Here is a 25287-nt window from a genome sequence, read left to right as displayed (position 1 = left end):
GTTGAAGATGTTGGCGTAGCGGTCGAAGTGTTAACAAAAATATAAAACAAACCAATATATGTTAACAAACAAATCAAAGCAGAGAGTCTTTGTGATCTTCGTTGCTGGATTTCCAGAAGGAGCAAAGTCCGGTTCGACCGAGAATCGCGAAGTTCCAGTTCTAGGTCCGCTAAAATCGGGAGCAGCGGAACTACGGCCGTTCGGAGCCTCCCGCGGACAAACGACAAGCTAGACAACGGTCTTCCATGCATGCTGGCTTTCGTAGATGAGAATTCTTTGCTCGGTTCGGCCCCGTTTGGCCGCGTAGGCGATCGAGGCCGGCGAGGCCGGCGAGGGCAAAGGGCGTTCTCCACCGCAGCGCGGTCGTTTCGAAGATGATGTTCGCGGTTTCCTGAGCCCAGCAGGTTGGCCGGCTTCCAAGGAAGATATATCCTTATTAATATGTCCTCGCGCAGCCTAATATTTGAGAGAAATATTAAAGGTCGCGAGCCCGCCGCTGGCCCGGCGCCATTTCGCCATTTCGCCATTCCGGCGTGCGCCCCGGGGAGAGCAGGCTCCCGATCCGCTCTCCGCGGACTCGATTCGTCCATTATGCAGATCCGATTATTGGCCGCGATCGTCGCTCGCCGCGATCACAAAAGAGGGAAGAGATGGGGCTCGACGCCGCGAGCTTTGAATATCTCGGGAGGAGGAGCCGCGCGGCGGCCTCTCTTATCGTAATAGCCCGCGCTCCTTTCTCGGCCGCGGCAAATCCTCGGCCAGCGATTCCAAATCCGTGGTACATCACCCGGAGAGGAAACGAGCGAAGAGGAATTTCAGCAAGGCGAAGCGTTTTCCGCTCGCAAGAGGGCGACGGGCTTCTTCGACGAGCGTCAAGTGGAACGCTTCCGCGGCCGCGGACACTTGATGCGAGCACTGAATAAATGATGGACGCTCCAACAGGCCGGCTTCGTCTTCCCGGCAACCTGGAGACGGTAATCGGGCGCGTTATCTCGGCAAATGATCCGTCTAGATCAAACGCGCGCAGATCCTCCCGATGGCTCGCGACTCGGGAAAGAATTTATCTCCGGAACATGGAGACTCGAAGGCTCCTGGAAATTTAGGAGCGAATAGGCCAGCTCGCTCGTAACGTAATCCGATTTCTTAAATCCGGATTACAACCGTACTCCTGCAGGTGAAATCGTTCTTCAAAAACTGACGCGAAAACAATTCTCGAAATACTCTCTTCTGCGGAGATACCTCTCGGCCGATCCTCAAAATGAAATGCTAATTTTTCTACAAGTACCATCTTAATTCAACTAATGATTTCATGTTCTGCTCAAACCCGTCCAAGGTCTAAAATATCTAAATTCGTTACTTTCGTGATAAGAAGTAGAACAATTAGCTGCTAATAGCTGTGATTAATGAAGTAAATTTAATATACAGGGTTCCCAAAATTATTGTACAAGCGGGAAATGTGGGTTTCCTGAGGTAATTTGAAGCAACTTTTTCCTTAGCGAAAATGTAATCCGCGGCTTCGTTTAGGAGTTATTAAGGAAAAACAGTGACCAATAAGATGCGAGCACGGTTGGCGCGAAGCGGCCCAGTCAACGAGCGTACGAAGCCCAGTTCTGCTCATTGGCTCGGCCGTCTCGCGCCAGCTGATCTGCCCTCTCATTGGTCACTGTTTTTTGTTGATAACTAGTAAACGAAACCGCGCATAGCATTTTCGCTAAGGAAAAAGTTACTTCGAATGACCTCAGGAACTCCTCATTTCTCGCTTGTACAATAACTTTGGGACATCTCGTATACAGTAATTACTCCTAGAAATGTTCGGAGGTCGGAATTGAAACTGGCAGATCTGAGAACACTAAATCGCTCTTTCTCTAAGACCTCTTCCAAAATTGTCCATTTTTGTGTACGATCTGAGGGTCAATTAGGGAGAATTTACACAACACAACACACACACACACACATACTGTTTATGTATACAATATATGTACATTAGGTTTATTTTATTAATCGCAGCTCTTAGCAGCTAATTTTTCTACTTGTTAATTCCCTATTTCTTCTTTCATTTCTCTGTGTTTCCTTCTGCTACGACCACTTATCAAGAATTTAATGAAGCTATAGCACAAAATGTGGACAATTAACCGATGCTGTCCAAGAAAATAGGTTGCATTTGGTCCCACTGTGCGTCGGACCCGTTTAGGGCGAACGTAGACGATTCTAGCCGTGGCCGGCAGCTCGCCGAGAGCAGCCCAGTTATTTACCGATTAATCCCGGTTGATTAAACGTTCGAGCGTCGGTTAAGGAGCCGCGTTCGAGTTCTGGCAACGGCGAGGAACGAGTCACCCCCCCCCCACTTTCGCGAAGCAATTTCGCATCCCATTGACTCCGAGGCGGGCTATTAATCGAGGGTGCTCGCAGCCCTTCGAGGAAGCTGCCTCGCGAGGAAGAAATGGCCGCGAGCCAACCGGCCCGGGGTGAAAACGTCTGTTTCGTCTTTCATCCGATTCTTTATGCTTTCGACTCGGCTCGATGCACCGAATAAAGACCGCCCCCCTCCCCGGGAGCGAACCGTCGAGCCAATTTTTATTGGCATCGGACGAGGGAACCGTGTTCCCGCGGAGTTTTCTCCCGGAGCTCGGCGACGTGCTGCTCTTGTTTTCTCGTCAAGCTTTCCCAGGCTTCCGAGGGATCCCTCGCAATCCGGAGATTACGTTCTTATCCCGCTTATTCTTGCAATCGAGACCTCATTTGGCCGTGAAAATAGCCGACGAAGGGGAGAACGCTCCGGCGGTCCAGGCTGCGACAAGTCCGTTGCAACCTGCGTGGATCGGTTTGGAGTTGTATTTACGGCCGTTTCAAGGTGTCACATCGTCGGTTCCAGCTGGCTCGAAGCTTCACTGTCGGAAGTTCGAGATCGGATTCGGTGTCGTCAAAGTTTTGGCTTTGGTTCGAGGACGTGTCGCGGCGACTGAGATCGTTTGAGAAGGCGATGCTGAAAGTTTGAATCTACGTTTCCCTAGTTCGAAATGTCGTTGTCGCAGATCCATGTCTATTATTAGCAGTCAAACGTTTGAGATCGTTTGGGAAGATGATGAAAGTTTGAATCAGTGTTTCCTAGTTCGAAGTATCGTTATACAGGGTGTCCCGAAAGTGTCTCGCAATCCAGAAATGGGGGGTTCCTGAGGTCATTTGAAGCAACTTTTTCCTTTGCGAAAATTTTCTCCGAGGCTTCGTTTACGAGTTATTAATGAAAAACACTGACCAATAAGAGGCGAGCTCGGCTGGCGCGCGGCGACCCAGCCAACGAGTGCACGGAACCCAGTTCCGCTGATTGGCTCGGCCGTCTCGCGCCAAACGATCTCGCCTCTGATTGGTCACTGTTTTTCGTCAATAACTCGTAAACGAAGCCGCGGATTGCATTTTCGATAAGGAAAAAGTTGCTTCAAATGACCTCAGGAATCCCCTACTTTCGGATTGCGAGACATTTTTGGGACACCCTGTAGATCCGCGTCTATTATCAGCTGTCGGATATTTGAGTTAATTTCGTGGCATCCAATTTGAGACGATTGTCACAGATCCGAGCAGACTTGAAAGAGTACCATCGAAGATTGGAACCAGCTTAAACACTTTGCAAGTTTAAAATGTGATTCTCCGGGAAGATTTCTGCTGATTCGAAGCAGGTTTGCTTCTCCACAAAATGATCGGAACGACTGTTTAAATCGGACGGAGCTTCGAAGCGGTGCAATTATGGTTAGGATCATCTTCGATGTCCTCGGTGCTAATCCCGTGAATAAATCCTTCGTTCTGGAAGAGAAAGGCGTACGTTTAGAGGGGAGCGCGGCACCGTCGCCGATGTCCGGAGCCGTCTGGAAGCTTGGCGGTCCATTTCTGGAGCAGAGCTTATTTCGGCGCGGCGCTAAATACGGAAAACTGTGCATAAAGCTAGGGCCGCGGCATCGTTGAATAAAAGGCAGACATTCGGGTTCGTCGAAATAGCACAACGACGTCGTGGCATTGCTTTATAATTACGTCGGTGTGCATCGAAAGGTTAACCGCACGGCGGTTAAGGCAGTCGGCGGAGCACGGGGAAGAGTCGTTGTCACGAGCACTAATGGCCCGTTTACACGGTAAACCATTGACGTGACCGCAGATGCACTCCGCGACCGTGTTTTCCCTCTATCCGCCGATCAGCTACCCGGAGATCCCCGCCTCGTTTCAACGGCTTCTTATTCGCCAAAGTCGAAATTCCGCGGGGACGATATTCTGCGGTTGGAACCTCTGCGGCACCGATTTTTAACGCAACGCCAACGCCATGGAATTTACCGTGCACCTGCCTAAACCATCATCTTCGAAGTAAACAATGAAAATCTTGACGAAGCTTCTTGTAGGCAATTTTCGAAGGCCTCCAATTGCAGCGAACAAAATGCAACAAACATTCGACCGGTGCACTGGGACCAGGTGCACGAGTCGCAGGTCCTTTTGCAGCGGACTCGGGGTAGCGTGAAACGAGCCGGCATTTAGGCGAGCGAAGTGCTGCACGCTGTTCGGTCCAGTAGGGCAATTTGGGACAAAATTAATGACCTCTAAACTGCTTCGTGTTCGGTGCTCAGCCGTGGACTAGTATACGAGGGCACGCTTTAAAACGCAATAACTGCTCCAAAATTGAAACCAAACCATTTGATTCTTTTTCTCGTTTGAGATGATTGAAGGTCTAGTTTGCTGGACGATGCGTGAAACAATTGTTGCAAACAATTCGGTGGAATGACAAGGAAACAATTTTAAAAAAGTCCCGTATTTCAACTTTTAAGTTGAATATAATTACCGAATATAATTCAGAAAATATAATCTCCGAAAATATAACTCCGAATAAATATAATCTCTGGGAATTTAAACCATGCATTTTTTAGATCTCAAATGCTTGCTTTAAGTTTACCTCTTTTCTTCAAAAAAAGTCTTTCTAAGATTGACAAATATTTAATATGAGAAATTACGAAAATAGATATGTTGTTATTTGCTTGACGCTAAATTTACGGAGCACAAAAAACAGCTGTTTTATACTTAGTTTATAAAAGTAACAATAAGACATTTGTTCTGATCTTGAACAAGTGTTGTTGTAACATTTGCCGTAAGTAGCATATAAATTGGATGAATAACTCTTACTAATAATGGTAAATTAAAAAATTAGTGACCCGTCATTTTGACGGGTTCCGTAAATCTAGTGTTAAAATTATTTATATATTATACTATTATATTTTTTACTTACATAGTATACCGATTTTTAGTACCGAATTCTTGCATTAAATTTCCAGCTGAAATCTCGACGACACAAGTTGGTGTACTCTGTAAAAGCTGCGAGTGGTTTCGAAAATTGTATTTCGTCGTTACAGGAATTTTGATATCAAAGTGTCTCGTGACACTTGGAGTATTCGACTGTTGTCCTATGGATCGAACAGCGGGCGCTGCGCTGGCCGGTGCAACGGTGCTCGCAGCCGTGAGACCGGCCGGGCCGCGGCCCCGCCATAGTGCAACATGCATGCCGTGGGCCATGAGCGTGCATCGCCGTCGGCCATGACGTCACGGAGCTAAATGCACCCTTGCTCTCTCGCATCGGACGTGTTCCGTGTGCAATCGACAGCGCGGCGGAACAGAACTGCCGTTGACACGGCGCCAGCGCGGATTCCGCTGTAAAACGGGCCGTGTCGTGCCGTGCCGCGCCGTGCCGTGCCGTATCGTGGCGATTACGGCGAGCCGATAACGCCGTTATCTCTCGCCAACGATCCCTCCATAAAAGTGTATTTATGCGCGGCTACCGCGGACCGCACCGCGATTTGACTTCCATCCAAAATTCCGCGCGATCGAACGGCCCGCTGCGACGCCGCGCCGGATCCGGGAATCAATGACAGAAGCGGGGCCGCAGCCGCAGACGATTTCGGCCGGAAGCGGCGTTTTCCGGCGGGTCGCAGCCGCCGGAAGCTGATACCGCTTAACGAGCCGTGGCACTTTTAGAGAGCCGTTTTTCTGCGGTGCTCGCTGCGCTGCGGAGCTTTCCACCGCCTCGTGCGCCGTGTAAACTTCCGGCTCGTTCCAGCGTGCTTTGCTCTTTCCCAGATCTGCCTCCAATATTTCCTCCTCGGATGCAGAGCATTTTCATCCGGCTTCGTGGCAACTTCGCGGTCTGCTCTCCTCTTTCAGCACGTTCGCCATCAGCATCGCACACGCGCGACTATCGCGGTTTTGTATTTCGCGTTTGAAGAACGTCTAATTAATTTTGTAAATATAATCATTGAAAATTCTCTAACATACAGCATGGTATTTAGAGAATTTATAGCTTCTCTTCGACGGTGTTTTTATCGTGTTTTATGAGAGGATGCGATGCATTTGACACGAAACCTATCACGGTTAAATAGATTTTATGATTATAAAAATAACGAAGACAGAGCAAACGATTGAATAAGTTACACTATTGAAGTAACTACTGTAGTAAAAATTGTACAAAATGTTCGCATTTTTACGAGGTAATGCACACTGGTCTATTTTAGAGCAAACGATTGAATAAATTACACTATTGAAGTAACTACTGTAGTAAAAATTGTACAAAACGTTCGCATTTTTACGAGGTAATGCACACTGGTCTATTTTAGTGCTCGGTAGGTTTAGTGTTAATACGATAAATACAAGAAACATAACTATGTATAGTATAGCAATGCTGGTAGCAAACAAGTTAATTATGCTCCGTAGGCTGACCGGATTCGATCGATTTTTGTGGAATCAGCGTGCTTTATCTGTAGAAATCTAGAAAAATATGAGGTAATGACTTGCGGACATTGAAATTTGGTATAGGATCTTGTACAGCGATGTCTACGCTTTGTGTCTGACTCTGCTTCCTTATCGGCACAGCGTAAAAACGTTCCGAGAATGCGGTAAACAATCAATACTGATCGAAAATTTAGTACCGAACATGACTGTCCTCAAAAGATACTGGCACAGTAATTTCTCCTGGAAATACCAAATTTCGGGTTACTGTGAATTTGCCTATGGTAATTAGGTACGTGACCGTCGAATCGTGACATGTAGCCTCCGAATTGTCTTAAAATCCAGTCATGTGGCTTCCGTATTGCCTTCGAATCATGTTATGTGGCCTTCGAATTGCCTTCGAATCGTGTCATGTGGCCTCTGAATTGCCTTTAAATCGTGTTATGAGGCCTCCGAATTGCCTTTGAATCGTGGCATTTGACTTCCGAATTGCCTTTGAATCGTGTCATGCAGCCTCTGAATTGCCTTCGAATCGTGTCATGCAGCCTCTGAATTGCCTTCGAATCGTGTCATGCAGCCTCTGAATTGCCTTCGAATCGTGTCATGCAGCCTCTGAATTGCCTTCGAATCGTGTCATGCAGCCTCTGAATTGCCTTCGAATCCACTCATGTGGTCTCCGAATTGCCTTCGAATCCAGTCATGTGGCCTCCGAATTGCCTTCGAATCGTGTCATGTGGCCTGTGAATTGCCTTTGAATCGTATCATAAGGCCTCCGAATTGCCTTTGAGTCGTGGCATGTGACTTCCGAGTTGCCTTCAAATCGTGTCATGTGGCCTCTGAATTGCCTTCGAATCGTGTCATGTGGCCTCCGAATTGCCTTCGAATCATGACATCTGGCATCTGGCCTCCGAATTGCCTTCGAATCATGTCACGTGGCTTCCGAATTGCCTTTGAATTGTGGAAAAAAAATTAGAAATAAAAAAGTTAACTTATTTTAGCATTACTATGTATTCATATTAATGTACACTGACATGCTGGCCGCTGCCTTTTTCGCCGACTGGCCCGAGTTTCTATAGAAAGTTTCTATAGAGTCACGAGACCCGAATTAGTTATTATTATTATTATATATATATATATATATATATATATATATATTATATATGTTATATTGTATATATATATTTGTTATTATTATTATTAATTAGTATTCTCAGATCTGCCGATCTCAATTCCAACCTCCTAACATTTCTGGAAGAAATTACTGTACCCTTTAAAAACGGCATGACTGATTTCATTTCAACTTCGTTCGACTTTTCTCACGTGTCCCCTTCTTCGACGCGTTCTATAATGGAGCTGCGGCATTTCCTAAAATCCAGTAATTTAAGGTATCCCGGAGATAAGCAATTTTAGAGTGGATTACGGTATATCGAGAAATAGGTGTACCGTACTTGTTGCTTCGACGTAAGCAACAGAATCTATTTCTACTTGCTTCGTCGACGCTCTCGCAATTTATCGCAGCTCCGGCGTAGATCTGTTTCGAACGGCGCAAACGGAATCTCGTTGGAACCGCGGATCCGAACGGAATCGAGGACGCGGCGTCGCGTGAATCGCTCGTGAAAGCTCCGACTTTCATCATCTCGGCAAGCCTTTGGGCCAGCTGCGCCGCAGAAACCGAGACGTGGCGGCGATCACGGCGAGAACGAAGTTTCGCTGGTCGGATTCGAGGGAGAAAAACCGGGCGCGGATTCTCGGTGGCGGGACGGTTCAATTTCACGCGGTCCTGCACACTGTCCGGACGGCAGTCCGCTTCCTAGGAGGAGAAGAACGCGAGGAAAGCGCGGAAGAGAGGCCGATAAAGACCGAGGGAGGGCAGCCGGTCGCAATCAATCAACCGAAATCCATGTCAAGGGGTGCGCTCTCGCGTCTGTGAACGGCCCTGTGCACGTGTGCCAAGTTCAGGTAGCCGTGAATCAGCCTTTTCAGCCGAGTTTCGCGACCGGTTTGCCTCGTACGAAGCTTTCCCGCGAATAAATACCGACAACGTGCAATAACGTTTCTGCGATCGCTCGTGCTTTCGATCCTCGACGAGAGAAACGATATAATCGTTTGCGCGGGTTCCAAGTCTATTGAGTAATTCCACTCGGAAACGTCCTCGCAGGATTTTCCCGGTATACCTACCAGCAACTCGGAGCAAATTTACCTATAGAAATTGAAATGAAATCAGTATGGAACTTGAAATTAGAATCATTATGCTGCTGCGAAAAGGTCTGACTGATCAACATGATCGAAATTGTATTTAGAGGTTTTTCAATGAGTATTATACCGTTCGATAGCTGACCAACAAAAACTCATCTGTGCAAAATTTCAACCCTGTAACTTGTCCGTGAGTGTAGTTACAGGTTAGATTAGGTTTGGACGCTTTTTCGTCCATTTCTCTCCTTCGGTGACTTTTCAAAATTTTGAAAAAAAATGTCACTTCTTTCGAGCATCGAACCGAGTATTGTAGAATTCTCTCAGATTTTTCGGTTGCAAGCTGTGGGTATTAAAAATGGAAAACCAAAAAGAAATCGGAAAATTGAAGATATCTTGAAAACAAAATACTATGTCACTCTGATATTAATTCCCTGATAAGGTACTATCGCAAGCAGTGCCCTCAATTTTTCTTAGATTTTTCGTAAAACTGCGTCATCGTCAAAAGAAAAAATGAAAACCAAATTTGTCGACGTTTTTGCTGTGAGAAAGAAAGTTACTACTTGTTGGTTTTACCGCGAGTGTAGATTAAGTAATTTTAAAGGTTACTACATTGAAACAAGCCATTTTTTAACCTAGAAAATGTGATTTAAGAGAAAGAAGTAATTGCGATGTGCACATTGCGATATACACCTAAATATTCATTCATGATTCGACATCTTCGGTTGACAGAGTAAGGTGGCCTTTTCTTGGTCAGCTGCTCGTTAAAACCTCTAAGGGCAGTTTTAACCATCTTAATCGGCTAGACCCTTTTATAGAAATTAGATGAAAGATTTTACGTTTTCGTTCATGTATTTACATGATTACCTTGCAATGCGAAACTAATCACAGTAATCAAAAACAAATGCCACTTCGGTTAATCTCGTTAATATGCGGAATCAGTAACAACTTCCCAGAAATAGTTGCATAAAACGTCCTACGGCAACATGTTCGTATCGTTCATTTTCGCTTGATTTACGAAACGCGTAATTTTCACAGGTTCCAGATTTTTTAACCTGCGATTATTGGAATTATAAAGATCCATTCAGTACACGTACATATTGTAATAAAAATCGATAAAGGACTGAATGAATATATGCTCGTTATTCTTCCTAGCTGCGTTTAGGGTTCCGTTAACCTAGTATAATGCAATCATAAAATTAGCATTCGCTGTGCGTTAACACTAGATTTATGGAACCCATCAAAATGGCAGGTGACTAATTTTTTAATTTATGATTATTCTTATATATTTATTCGATTTATATGTTACGTACGGCAAATGTTACAATAATACTTGTTAAAAATCAGAATAAATGTCTTATTGTCACTTTCATGAACTAATATAAAACAGCTGTTTTTGTGCTCCGTAAATCTAACGTTAATGTGACGGTTCGAAAAATCCTCGGGGAAAGGAAAGATAGCAAATAAAGTAAATTCTCCCCAATTGTCTTTCAACTTATGAACAAAAGTGGACAATTGGGGAAGAGAAGATACGATTATTCGAAGCTTGCGCCTCGTTTTCATAGTTGCTGACAATCGGTGACTGTAAACACGAGCCACGAGGCTCGAATAATCGTATCTGCTCATCCCAAATTGTCTATTCTTGTGTACGATCCGAGCGTCAATTAGGGAGTATTTACTGTAGTACCTTGATGTAAGCGCATTTGCAACGAGCAGTCGTGTTCACCAATGAAAGTTCACGGAAGTGAAGCACGATGAACGAGGAAGCATCGCTGCAAGTCGTTTCAAGCAACGTTGGTGTCGGGGGTAATTCGAGGACACCCGGTGTGCGAAGGAAACGGACGCGAGACCGCGACGCGGCGAGGCCAGCTGGCCGCGGAAAAGCGTGCCCCTGGGAGCAGGATCGATTTCACGATCGATTGGAAAAGTTCGGTGGAAGAGGAGCGGTAATCAAACTTGAGCCATCTCGAGCTCTCTCGGCCCCGCAGCTTTCCTCGCCCGTTCGCGACGGGTTTTCACTTAATTACTTTCCCGGAGCCGGCTGTCGCCGGGTATCATCCCGTCCCGTCCCGTCCCGTTCCGTTCCGTTTCGCCCCGTCCCGGACCAACTTTCCCGGCGAGCGGAAGCCCGAGGCCGCGGATAATCGCGGCGAGGACACTTTGCGTCCGCCGTGCCAACTCTCGCGGAGTGATCGACGACCGATACGGATACGTCCCAACGGTGCGAACGGGTCGCCTGACCCGAATCACCGTTGATTAGCCACGACCGGGTTATAATTACCAGGGCCTGACCCGGCCCGGGAAGCTTCAACAGCTTCCTATCGGGCGAAGTCGCTGTTCCGTTTGGACGCGACTTATCTCAGATATTTCCGACACCGAACTCGAATTCACTACAAGTGTTGCTAGGTCCAGTGGCGGGAAAGTAATTTCGGTATTTCAATGTGAAATAAAACTCAATTTTTTCTATACAAGAAATGAACTTCGATCAGTCAAATATTTGCCATTCTGTTCGATGACCTTTTGCCATCTTTCTGGTAACTTCGTGATTCCGCGCTCGCAAAACTTTTGGTCCTTATCAGTAAAAAACTCGATCAAGTGCGATTCGAGGCTATCGTGCGATTGGCAGGAAAGTAATTTCGGTAATTCAATGTGGAATCAAACTCAATCTTGTCTATACAAGAAACGAGCTTTAATCAGTCAAGTATTTTCCATTCTGTTCTGCCATGTTTCTGGTAACTTAATGATTCCGTGCTCATAAAACTACTGGTGTTTATCAGTAAATAAACTCAATCAAGCGCGATTCGAGGCTATCGTTGTTATTGAAATTTTTACCATTTAAAAAGTTTCGTAAACTTCGAAATAAATGATAATCCGTTGGTGCAAGGTCGGGGTTATATGGAGGATGCGACGTCGCTTCCCAACCAAGCTCCAATAATTTTGTACGTGTTGCTAAAGATGTGCGAGGCCTCGCATTGTCGTGGCGAAACACGATTCCTTTGCGATTTGCCAATTCTGGCCTTTTCACTTCGATCGCTTCCTCCAATTTCATAAGTTGTTGACAGTAAATATCCGAGTTGATCGTTTGGTTGCTTGGAAGCAGCACAAAATACACAACACCTTTATAGTCCCACGAAATTAGCAGAATGATCTTCTTCTGATGCAATTCAGCTTTTGATATGGTTTGTGCTGGTTCATCACGCTTGGACCACGACCTTTTTCGATTAATGTTATTGTAAACGATCCATTTTTCATCACCGGTGATAATTCGTTTCAAAAAAGGGTCGATTGCATTACGTTTAAAATGCGTATCGCAAACACTGATTCGTTGTGTTAAGTGAATTTCTTTCAGTTCATGCGGAATCCAAACATCGAGCTCCAAGACATCTTATGTGATATTCAATTGTTGTGTGCGATGCATTTAACCTTTTTGCAATCTTTCGTACAGTCATATGACGATTCGATTCAATTATGGCTTTGATGATTTTGTCAGCATCAACTTCAGAAGGTCGACCAGAACGCTAGTCATCTTTAAATGGAAAATCTTCAGAACGAAATTTTTTGAACCAATTCTGACGCGCGTCTGTTAAACAATCGACGCCATGAACTTCACATATCTCTTTCTGAGCCTCGGCCGCTTTCTTGCCTTTGTGAAAATAAAAAAATAAAATGTGTCGAAAATGCTCATTTTTGCAGTCCATATTAAAATTGACAGCAAACTATCAATTGTAAACAAAACTACACGAAATTTATTTCTATAGTAACCTAAACGTGACAACTACCAAAGCTGAAGACAACAAAATTATAACCTTAACGAAAGAATGACAATGCAAACATAACGTTATCTATTGGTGCAAACCGAAATTACTTTCTTGCCAAACTAATATTTAAAAAAAAGTAATACTGGTTATTGACATCTGCTTAAAAGAATCTTGAAAATTACAATGAAATCGAGAAACCAGAAAAATGACCGGTAAATACAGGAAAATACACCGGTATTCCTGAAATTCGGTTTCTCTAAGATTTCGGTATGAATCCCTGATGGTGTAACGCTGTACCGGATTGCCCCCCGCGGCCCTATGGCACTTTCAAGCTCGATTCTCTCGGAGACACCCTGTACAGCGAGACGGTGTATCGGTGTCCCCGCGGATACAGTAATTGGTTGGCTTTGACTGGATGCCGGTGAATCGTTGGCTCTCGAGCGTCATCTTCAAAGTCGGCCGACCACGAACGGAAAGGGAATTGGATCTTTCACCTTGTTAACTTCAAGAACGTCATCCGGAGTAGTCCGGCGTAAGCTCTAGAGCTCAAGGATCCGCCCGAGCCTAGCCCCCGGCCCTCGCTTTCTTCCGTTCGTTCCCGAACACGCGATATGTATATGCGTGTGCGTGGAGGAATCGCGACAAAGAGAATCCCGCGTAGCTTCGTCTGCGGTAAAGGGGCCCCGGAATAAGGGTCAATAAAAGTGAAACGTCCGCGTGACGGATGAAACGGTACAACAATGAATACGAAAAATACCGCCGCGACGCACGCTCTTCAAACTCCGATCCTCGCTTCGTGCCTCGGACTTCATTGATCGGTCCTTCATTCACCGGTTTTTTTTTCATATGCGCTACACGCACGTCCGTCGCGAACTCTTGACACGCGTCTCCCGTAATCAGCGTAATTGCTCGCGGCGTTCTCACGATTAAAGTCTCAAGACTGTGTCGATTAACCGGCTCATCCGGTCCCAGTTTCCTCGGCTTGATTCGCCTTTGGCGTCGCGGTCGGCACGAAATTAATTGAGATTAATAGGATGAAGGGATTGGCAACGAAGTTTCCGTACTCTTTCCGCCGAAGCGGGAGACCGTGGCAATGGTCCAGGAAAATTCGAAAGTTGCATTCGCGCCCCTCGCTATCTACGCTTCGTCATCGCTGGATCGTTCGCTGATGCTTCCTTCCCACCCCCATCGGACCATCTGCAATCACGGCTATAAAATACCTTGCGAACCACTGAAATGACGGCCTTCATCGTCGGCGGTTTCCAAAGAAGAGGGAGAGAGTCTCCCGCCACCCTCGTCGAACCATGCTTAACACTAGATTTACGGAGCACAAGAAACAGCTGTTTTATATTAGTTTATAAAGGTAACAATAAAACACTTATTCTGATTTGCAACAAGTGTCATTGTAACATTTGCCGTAAGTAACGTATAAATTGAATAAATAACTCAGAAATATATTTTTACGATACGAATAATCGTAAATTAAAGAATTTAAATTAAATTAAATTAAATTAAATTAAAAATTAAATCTAGTGTTAACATCAAACCTATCGGTCATCATGACCGATTTCACATTTCTGGATCTGTTGAAATAATAAATCATCTTTCATAGAGAATGATCGAATAAATTTCTCGATCCAAAGCATACGTTACAGTAAAAACGATGGTGGGCCTAAATAAATACAGACTTTCCATCGATATGAAGCAACACACGTCAGCTGCCTTCAAGGCTCAGTAGATTTAATGTCAAGTCAAACCGAATCGACTGTGAAACAAACAAACGTGCGCGCTCGGTAAACCATTCGACATCCCAGAGGAGGATCAATTCTTCTCTCCTGTCGGACAATTATCGCATTGTCAACGGGTAATCGTAAAGCGCCAACGAAATCAGCGCCCCGAATCATCCTTCAACCAAATTCCGCGCAACGTCGCCGCAGCACGTGCGGCACTTGGAAAACCCGCTCTAGAACCAAGAGGTCGAATTCTTCATCCCCATCGAACAATTATCGGATCGGCATTGGACAATGACGAGGCAGCAGACAGCGGGCAACAGAACCGAAGCCAGGCCGCAATTAAATGCAACACAACACGTTCACGCTGCGGCCCCGAACGGTCTAAAAAAGCCTCCGCCTCGAAGAAGAGGGTGGTTTCCCCATCGAGCTAAGCGGCTCCGAGTAGAAATACGATTTCGCATAAAGATCCGCAGTCTAATTACCGGCTTCTTCTTCGCCGTCCCTTATCAAGCGATAATTATCGAATAAAGAACGACGAGGACGGGACGAGCCGGGGTGGTGAGTGGCGAGTGCCGAGTGCCGAGTGCCGAGGGGCTGCGGGAGGCGGGGGTGGCCGCGAGAGGTTGGAAAATGAAGCGAGGGACGAGAAGAACGGAGCGGGGTGGCGGCCCATTCCGCGGCGAGGCGAGGCGAGGCGAGACGAGGCGCTGCGGGACGGCAAGGGGGTAGGTCGGCGGTGCGTTTTCTCGGTGCTCGCGCCTCGGAAACAAAACACTGATAAAGTTAAGGGGCGGGTCGGAGGGGAGGTTTGACGCGGCCGAGAGGAGGGGATTTGTTGGCGGCGGGAGAGGGTGAGGAGGGCGAGGAGAGGGGGGCCTTGATCGCGGCGCGGCGGCATGCGGCACCCAGGCCAGGAACGAAACGAACGGACGAGCAGGGCAAACGAGGGTGCGGGGCTGGAACTGGCCGCTTGCTCGCTTGCTCGCTCGCTCGCTCGCTCGGCAGGGTGGATCGATGCCGCAGCGGCTCGGCTCGGCTCCGCGTCGCGTCGAGTCGAGTCGAGTCGAGTCGCGCCGCGCCGCGTCGCGTCGCGTCGCCGCGTGCGCGCAAAGCCTGTACACGTGTGCCCGTTTGCACGTGTGCGTCACACCTGTACACGTGGACGAGCGAGCCGCGCCAAGCGTTAATCGCCGATTCGTCCAGCGGGATTTTTCTTCGCAGCACGCAGAACCGCGTGTGATCGATCGTCCCGCGGATGTTTTCAAGACCACCACCCTCTTTGTACCTTCCCGCTTGGCGTCGTCCTTGTTGTCACTCTTTTTTCCAACGCGTTTCAATTCTTCAGAAAATCTCGGAGCTCGAAGCAGTCCGTTATTCACACGTTTTATTCTTCCCCCATCCTTGAGATTGTGTACACGTGATTCTTCCCTCACCTGTGACACTGTGCACAAGATTCTTCTCTCGTTTCTCAAACGGTACAGATCGATTCTTCTATCGTCTTTGCAATGGTACATATCGTATTATACAGGGTGTTCGGAAAATCGTGGTACACCATGCAAAAATAAGTCGAGGAAGAGGAATAACATTTTTTTATTTAAGGCTCCGTCTTCGAGAAAACTGAGTTGAAAGATACGTCAAATTCGCGTGGCTTTTAATATGACGAGAAGTATAATAGCATTAATATATTATCACTAGACGCGCCAAAGTTGATTCCTATTCAATAGTATTACTTTTTTAACCTAATTTTCCTCAAAAACGGAGCCTTAAATAAAAAAATGTTATTCCTCTTTCTCGATTTATTTTTGCATGTAGAATCACCCCTTTGCCGGTTGTGCCACGATTTTCCGAACACCCTGTATAGTCGCCCAGTGCCAAGTCATTATTATTCACCGACATCAAAATCGCATCGAAAGCGACGAATGTGCGGAGGTCTCGGTACCGAGAATAAGTTGTATAGGTGTCGACTTTTTTTCTGGCGTCTTTGAGTTTACAAGGACTAGGAGAAAATGTGTCGTCGATCGGCCGAGGGAGCTCAACCCTCAAATGACGAACGCCGGGTCCATCTGTACCCAGAGTTGCAAACATTTCATCTAAATTCCAATTTTGTGTCACATGTAATTATTAGCTATTAATATTGGAACTAATAAAAAAGGATCAACTACGGTCTCAACGAAGAGATTTGAATAATATATGAATATTAATCGTAAAGATTCGAATGGATATAACCGCGACTGCCATAAATGCCCAAAAATGTCCGCTCTCCAAAAATTAATTGGTTAACTCTTTGGGGCACGGTCCGATTAAAAATGTCCCACCTTTTTGATGCACGGCGATGCATGCTGGGATATTTTTAGACCCAGCACTAAATATTGCAATAGCTGCATGCGCATTCATGTGCCCATGTTGCACGATGGAACTATTCGAGTCTCACCCTGTAACAACAAATTCAATTGAATTATTACGTTTCTATGCTTTTATATTATGTGATTCCTTTGTTAATAAAAATATACGAATTTTCTTTAATTTAACCCTTAGCGGACGACGACTTTTTCGGCAGAGTCAGGTAGCAGGACGAGGCGATTTTTGCAAATATGTCGAGTGTCTTATATGGTACAATAAAATGATCTTACATATAAATATTATCTTACAAAAACGTTATATTTCGTTAGTTTATCTATATTCACACTTTTATGAACATAATTTTACAAAAATTATGATTTGTAGTTTCGTTCGGTGTGATAGTTTATAAAACATTGACCAAGATGCATTCTTGGTTTATCTGGACATGTATCACAGAAATAGGTCGTCTCATGCCTTCCCCCTGGTTTATTTCGACTGGAACAAACTTTGCAGTCTTTCTTTGTGTCAGTAACAATTACATGCAGTTTCCCGTTTAGACGAATTTCGTCAGAGTTGGTCGTCGAACTTGAAGATCTATCTCGTGGTTGACGAAAATCTCCTCTCAATTTGTTGATCAAAATTTTGCGAAAGTTCAAATGCGTAACTGGCTGTTCGTTTCTCTGCCTTTTTACATGTTCGTAGAGAATGTACGAATTGATTAAACAAATTTCCAGTCTCCGGAAAAATAATTTGCGCCACCACTTCAGGGACTTTCTCATAAAACAGTACGTTGGATAATGTTCGAGATAACGAAATTTAACATAAACACCGACTGTCGTCTCTCGCTCGCCATTCGTCCTGCCGCGCGAAATGCCGTGGCGACCGAGAGTCGCCTCTCGTCCGCTAAGGGTTAAAACGTAACAAAATTTCTGTGCAACATGGGTCTATCTTATTTTCTGAAACACTGTGCCCCAAGGAGTTGAAGCAGTCACTCGGCCGGCAAGCGACAGATCCAAATCCCGGTCCCGATCTATCCAATCGGCCAACTCGCATTTTCTCCTACAGTCGAAGCAACCGGATAGTCTCACTAAATAGTCGGATTGCTAAGGCTCGAATGAAACGCTGCGTCCACGCGTCGATTTTCAACGATCGCACACGAGTCGTCTCCACCCCAATCTGATGATCCGCAACCGCGAGCGTTGGCCAGCGATGCTGCGGATCGAATCGACGCGAAAACATCAGCTGTAAGATTGACATCGAGTGCAATCGAGCAGCGAAAGTAATCGTAGAAAAGAACTAGGCCGTTCGCAAGAGTACGGTTCCTACCGCTCGCTTTCCCCGTCCAGCTCGCGTTATAGTTGCGCGCACGGCCCGTTAAAAGTGAGAGTAACGGCGTAAGGCGTAAGGGAATTGTCCTCCGGCTGCTGAGCAATTTCGTCCGAGACAGTAGTTTCCCCTTTGGTCGCGAGTCGCGAGTCGCGGGCCGGAGGAAAGGGGGAACGAGCCGCAGTCCGCTCGCCGCACCGCGCCGCACTGCACCGCGCCGCGCCGCGCCGGCAAAGCTGCCGGGAAGTTTGCAAACAGCAGTTACTCGCAATTAGAATGGCGAGGGAACGGGCGTCGTTTCCCTTTGAGCATCGTCGGCATTCGGAATCGAGCCATTCTGGCGGCCGTTGAATCGCGATGCTCAATTTGCCGGGAACTTTCGCTCTCGGAGCTTCGCGGCCTGCTCTCGTTCGGAGGCACGCGCTCGCGAGCGGACCTCGCGAGCCGTTCAAAGCCTTCTGTAATCCGTGGACCCTCTAAACTGTGTATACGATCAAAAAGCCTCTCGAGTGGATGTGTTCGCGTTAGATAGAAACGGGGATCGCGGGGTACGGGCAAGATCAGTTATTGGCAGGTGCTGTCGTTTCTTATGGAGGCGTGCAGAGGTCAGGATTCTTGGCCGCTTGTTAATTGCTTGGCGATATCAACGGGTCCGATCCCCGATTATCCCGGCGCATTTTAATCGAATTTCGCGGCAGCTGATAGGCCGGGGATTCGCGCGACGCGACGCACAGTGGTCTGCCGGAACGGCGATACGCGGTCGAAATTATTTTAACGTTGTTTCAAGGCTCGAGATTATAGTATAGCAGGTCGTTGAATTCGCCACGACAACAGCTAGAATACTATCGTGTTATAAATACGTATGAACATTTAAAATATCGAGGTGTCCGGTATTTTTTATGGAAAGAAAACTTTTCTCTGCAAGTTTTTATATTCTGATCTGAAGAGAAGTGAATACTGAACAACTTTTGTTCGGAACATTTTTTAGCAAGATCATCGGAAATGTCTGAAAAATCATACTTTGTTTTGCAATTGCTTACCCAGGCGACGAAATGCACCTTTATTTCTCAAATTAATAGCGATTGAATCAGCTTTTGTGTACAAAACAAGTCCCATTTGAACGACTTTTAACAGCTTTCCTTAAGTTTAAATTGTTATACGTACTGCAACGTTTATACATATAATAAAAAAATGGAAACATGATACCTAAATAACTAAAATATTCCAATTTACCGACATAATAACGTAATACACAAACTTACACACTGATACTCTATAATAATTAATCGAAAGAAATTAGTTCCTGTAAATTTTCATTAGCTGTTCTTCGTAACGTTATAACTTATTACAGAACTCTCTGAATGAACTAGTATCGTAGATTTTAACACATTCACGACCACGCCAGAAACCTAACAAATTTCATAAGTATTTCATAGTATTTCATTCAATTAAACAAAAATTACGAAGCAAACTTATATGGCATCAATTACTTCTTCAACATTCGTACCTCTTGCAAATCTTAATAAAATTAAGCAGTTATTTTTAATTAGACGTGGAAGATTTCCCAATCGGTCATCGATCGACTGAATTTAAAACGGGGAGATTTCTCCATTCGGTTGGCTAAGTAATATAACCTTTGGGGGAGTTGTAAACCCATTAAAAAAATCAATCCTTCGAAGTCTAAAAATTGCAAAATTGACTTTTCTCCATGAATCGCTGCTCTGTCAGACCACTGTGCGACGCGACGCGACGCTTGTTCCAGCCCAGAGCCAAATTAATTCCTCGCTGCCCGTAATCCGCGTCGTCGCAGGACTTCGCTCGAAATCGTTCTACCGGCCCCTGATCTCCTCTTGGTAAACAGGATCCGTTTCTCCCGCCCGCACCGGCCCCCTCTCGTTTTTATTACTTTTGTATTCGGCCGATTAATGCGGCCGCTGCGTCAAAGGAAGGACCGCTCTGCCATCCTGTTACCATTGTTCCGTGCGCTTTATGAAATGTCCACGGCGAAGTAGCGGCCCGCGGCTGTTTGCGGAAGCCCATTAATATTCGCGACAAGAAATTTGTCTCGCTTCGTCCGGGCCCTGAAATCTTCTCCCAAAAACGACGCCGCTCCGTCGTCTCTTACCGCCCCCGCACACGTCGAAAAAATGAAAAAGTAGAACTCTCCGTGTCCGCAATTGCAAACTGTTTTCACGAGCCGCCTGGCAATCGCCGCTGCTCGTTGCAGTTTTTAATCCTTCGACGGGGGACATTTTTTAGCAGCTATGGCAGCCATGGGTGGCTAAGTCCATTCAAATCTTTCCGATCAATATTCATTTGTACATCCTTAAACTCATTTTATTCAGACCAAAGTTGATCCTTTGGATCAATTTGGATGAAATCTTTGTAGCTTCGGGTCAAAATGGAACCAACGCCCGGCATCCGAGGGTTGATACTCTTGCGCGCACTGCAATAAACGTTTGTCGCGCGGTATCGTTGCATCAGTCCCTCGGATCGGCAGCGTAATACAATAAATTCTCCCTAATTGACGTTCAGTTTACACACAAAAATTTAGGAAAAGGAAATACGATTATATTCGAGCCTTGCGGCTCGTTTTTACAGTTACCGATTGCCAACAACTATAAAAACGAGCCGCAAGGCTCGAATAATCGTATTAAGTTGGCAACTAAGTAATAGCCGATTTCACAGTTATAGATGTCTCTCATTCCCATTTTTATGATATCCGTAAATGTTATATTATAAAATTATTATTATTATGTTATTTTTTATAATCCGTGAATGTTAGCAACTGGACAAATTGAATGCAGCGGTCAAGGAAAAGCGACCAGAATTGGTCAATCGTAAAGGTGTCATTTTCCACCAGGACAATGCTAGGCCGCACACGTCTTTGTCCACTCGGCAAAAATTGATGGATATTGGTTGGGAATTGATGTTACACCCACCATATAGCCCTGATCTCGCGCCATCGGATTACCACTTATTTCGATCCCTGGACAACTCTCTTCGTGGTAAAACTTTTAACGATGATGACGCTGTAAAATCTCACTTAACTCAGTTTTTAGCCGAAAAGGATCAGACTTTCTACGAGCGTGGAATTGTCAAGTTGTCAGAGAGATGGCAAAAGGTCATCGAACAAAATGGAAAATACATTACAGATTAAACTTCATTCCAAGCAAAAAAAAATTTTTTATTTCATTGAACAAACCGGCAATTACTTAGTTGCCAACCCAATACATCTCCCGTTCCCAAATCGTCCATGTCTGTGCTCAATCCGAGCGTCAATTATGAAGAACTGACTGCAGTTGTGTCGGTAGCATCGAATGTTTCATTTCGCGAGTGCTCGCGACGCAGAGTGCGGAATCCGCGCGAGTGCGCGGATCCGTGCCAACGTGAAACGTTTCGCGGTTTTCGTCGAAGTATGAATTAAGGACGGGAATTGGGAGGGGTTACGCGTGACACGGCGGAGGCCCATTAAAACGTTTCTAAAAGTCGGGCGAGCACAACCGGCAATGACAATCCTCTTTCAACGCAGCTCGGTGGCCAGAGTCCTCGCGATGCATCCTTCACAGAGCCGTTGAATAGCGCCGGCTATTCAGCCGTCTTCTGCTTCACTGGAAATTCGTTAACGCTACACACGGACGGACGAACGGACGGACGGACGGACGGCCGCGCGCTCCGCGCCGTGGTCCATTTTCCAAAAGAAGAGACCCGAGAGATACACCGGTAGCCACAATAGCTGTCCACCCTCACTCCACTAACCCACATACCGGCGAAGCCGCGTTTTCTAAGAGGTCGCCGCGATTATTTTCAACGTTTACGATATCCGTGTCTCTTCGCCGGTCGGCCAGGATGGACGGTAACGATGCTGGTTCCGTTTCTGTTTCAGCGAAACTGGACCGCGCCTCGAAGGAGACGTGCAGCGGCACGAGCGTGAACGGCGGCGGCCGACTGCTGCTTGTGGTGAGTCTTCTGGTTCTGGGCGGGCTGCTCAACCAGAGGATCGGCGTGCTTCCGCTCTTCGACGCCAGAGGCTTCGTCTAGCTCCTGCGTCCGGTGGTCCGGACCGTCCTCGATCGTTGAGGGAGCCAAGGTTTTTCGGCTGGAACGCGAGACGAAGCAGCCCGGATCGGGGGACGCGCGCGGAACGGACGAGGACGCGAGAGCACGGACAAAAAAGCCAAAAAGAACGGCGGAGAAAGAAAGAGAGAGAGAGAGCAAGAGAGAAAGAGTGTATGCGTGGTGTGTGCGTGTGCGTGCGTGTGTGTGTGTGTGTGAAAGAGAGGAAGCGAGGGAACGAAGAAGCGAGAAGAGAAGAGAGGGTGCTGTAGGAACGAACGACCGACGAGGGTCTTCGGGAACACGGTGGCAACGGGTCCACGAGAACGTTGTCGCCGCCATCGACACACGCGAGGAGACACCGAGAACCACGGGGAAGCAACAAACGAACGGAACAAATGAACAAAACAAACAAAAACAGACATATCAACGCGCTCGGGAAACGGGCGCGCTCGATCGGTCGCGCGGTCGACGGTCTCCGCTTACCGGTGCTGAGAGAGAAAAAGCGAGCGAGAGAGAGAGAGAGAGAGAGAGAGAGAGATTCCGCTCGCGGACCGACGCGACGGATTCACGGCAAAGATCCGCGGTGTCGAGCGGAAACGCGCGCTAGAAACTCTGCGCTAGCTAGCTAACCCGGCCGGGAGACTCGAGGATCTCCTTGGACCCTAGCGTCGCCAAGTGCTGGCTCACTTTTCTTTGTCTCCCTTGTTTTTCTATTCCCTTTCGTTTCTATTCTACGAGTTCTTCTTCCGCCCCGTTCCGAAAAACAGCTCCGAGAGTGCGACGCGACGCGATGTAACGCGACGCGACGCGGCTCCGATCGACGGGCCCCCGACCCTGCAACTGGATCCTGGATCCTCGTGCGTGACGACGATCGGTGCGACCTGGTGACCGAGTACACGCGAACGTTCGAAAGCCCCCGGTTAGATCGGCGGTAGTGGTTCCATCGGTAAACGAGCGACCTGGTAAGTAGACCGCGGACGTTTCGGCGAATTTCTATCCTGTTTCGCTGTCCAGGCCGTCTCTTTACAGTCTAGTCCTCTGCGTTTCGAGCATTCGAGCCTCTGACAGCAGAGATGGGCGATTATTTTGACCAGCCCCAGGATTAGCCCCTTGCACTGCGACTGCTTTCGTAGCCACGTTGATATTAACACATGCTTGTCATTAATAAATTCTTACGTGGGACAGATCATTTAGATTCAATGCCTTACACCGACAACCTTTGCTTTCAACGATCGAACGGGCGGACCTCGCCGACAAAACTATAACCGACCGTGCTTAGGTCGTTCGCAATTTTATTCATTTATCTTTCTTGACGTATCTTTTAACGCGCCCCATCTAGATGCGTTAGTTCTTCCATAGACTTTAATCAAACTTGGGAAAGTTTAAATTAACTGTCAGAAACTTGACGTTCAAATGGCAATTTCTGTCCAAGCGCTATTTGAAATATTCACCATGGAAGGATAGAATTTTATCTCGGTTATTCTCTGTTGTTCTCGCGAATAACATTCGTACTTGGTAGATCCCGATAGCAACGGGTTAGTATGCTTTTCTTTTTGTAAAACGACCATTCCAAGAACCGCCAGTATCGTCGCTATTTCGCTAGAGAACCGCACAGATTTTTGTTAGAGGTGCTCGCTGTCTTCTGACCCGCCGCAGATCACGATTTTGTTCGGAGAGTTATTAAAAGCAACGCATTTAATTTCGATGCTTGGTAGGTTCAACGTTAAACACTGACGAGACCGTTGTGTCTCCGTTGACTCAGGGCTCAGACAGTGAACAGTGTTAAGCGTACCGATAAATGCACTGGACAAAATTGAAACGACGGCGTACAGCTGCGAAATTTTTTACTGGAATGTCGCCGAGCTTCGGGCGAATCGTCCTTCGGACGTTCTTTTTATGAAAACGCGTGTAACGTGAGGCTAATGCATGTTGGTGCACTTGAGAAATGCACTCGTTTCCCGTTACATCGACGAATATTCGGAAAATTGTTCGACTGTATCGGAGGAGGTTTCGGATGTTGACCGAGTTTAACCGGTGCCCAACTCTGCTCGCTAGGCACGGTGATACAAGAGTTACTAGATCTGGATCAGACAGTGTCCTCTACTGCCTAATCAACAGTGTCCCGAATCTGATCGTCAGAAAAGGATCGCTCCGGGTCCAGCGATCACGAAAATTGTCACGAAGTTATTATACTTGTTCCAGCGATAGCCGAAAGTTCCTCTGATCGATGTCGGCTCGAGAACACGGTCTTCCTGGTTAAGAAGCTTGACAGTTCCTAACTCGTTGGGTACGCGATTCCTTTTAGGAAAATTGCGATCGTACCGCGGAATTTCATTTCACGCGCAAATTTATTGGTCACTCCGAACCGATTCCGTTGCTAAAAATTCCATTGCTATTGAATTTGGGATTTGATAATTTCGGAAATTCTACAGACTAATCGCCAGACCGCGGATTTTATGCATTTATAACAAGAATGAATAGATCAAATGCAAAATAGCAAGAACATTTGTACAATTTTGTTTTAGTGTCAAACTTATTAGAACGATTAAGAAGAGAAATAAATGTCCGTGCAGTTTTTGCATATCGTAATTAACGAAGACAATTTTTACTTTGCAGAAAAATTCACAGTCTCTACTGGTTACTTATTTCACTTCAGTGCCAGCTATAAAAGAAATCGGATTCAAAATTGCTAGATTCTTCGAAGTCCGTTGAACGGGAAAAAACAAAGGACGCAACGATTCATCGACGATATAAAATGCTGAAAATATTTTCTCGGCGGATATTTTCTCAATCGTAGCTTCTTCCACAAATTGGTTCACGAGTTTTCCTGTTAAAGTTAACCGAGCATCCGAAAAATTATAGTCGCCGGTCTAAGAGGAGCCGTCGTCGCTTCGTAATTTCTCTTATCTGCCGCCGCCACGGCATTTCCAACGGCATGCCCATGTGGAAACCATAATCTCCGAATCTTATCGCGATTTTTACAGCTCCCTCCCGCCTCCGCGTCCTCCCCCATGCCCCCACGAAATCGAATTTCGACGCGTGGTCGCTGCCGATAGCCGGGCACGGATTAAATTTAATCGGAGCTTAATTCTTCTCACGTACAGGATATTTTTATTCGGTTGAAGGAAAAATTGTTG

General features: G+C 46.4%; 1 protein-coding gene across 8 annotated transcripts in view; it reads left to right on the top strand.

The window, feature by feature from the left end:
* Positions 1-23334, top strand: part of LOC117225352 (acetylcholinesterase) — a 132754-nt gene extending 109420 nt beyond the window's left edge. For 7 of the 8 annotated variants that reach the window (XM_033478857.2, XM_033478859.2, XM_033478860.2 and 4 more), the window contains one exon: positions 21978-23334. In XM_033478857.2, the coding sequence (XP_033334748.1) occupies positions 21978-22132 (155 nt within the window). In that variant the 3' untranslated portion in view covers positions 22133-23334. Of the gene's footprint in view, positions 1-20876; positions 21020-21977 lie in introns of those variants that run through there. The other variant, XM_076519298.1, reaches the window with a different exon arrangement.
* Positions 23335-25287: the final 1953 nt, after the last annotated feature.

The sequence above is a fragment of the Megalopta genalis genome, chromosome 2 (assembly GCF_051020955.1).
Source record: "Megalopta genalis isolate 19385.01 chromosome 2, iyMegGena1_principal, whole genome shotgun sequence".
NCBI lineage: Eukaryota > Metazoa > Arthropoda > Insecta > Hymenoptera > Halictidae > Megalopta > Megalopta genalis.
Note: the sequence above shows the minus strand (reverse complement) of the source record. Positions and strands in the feature narration are given on the sequence as shown.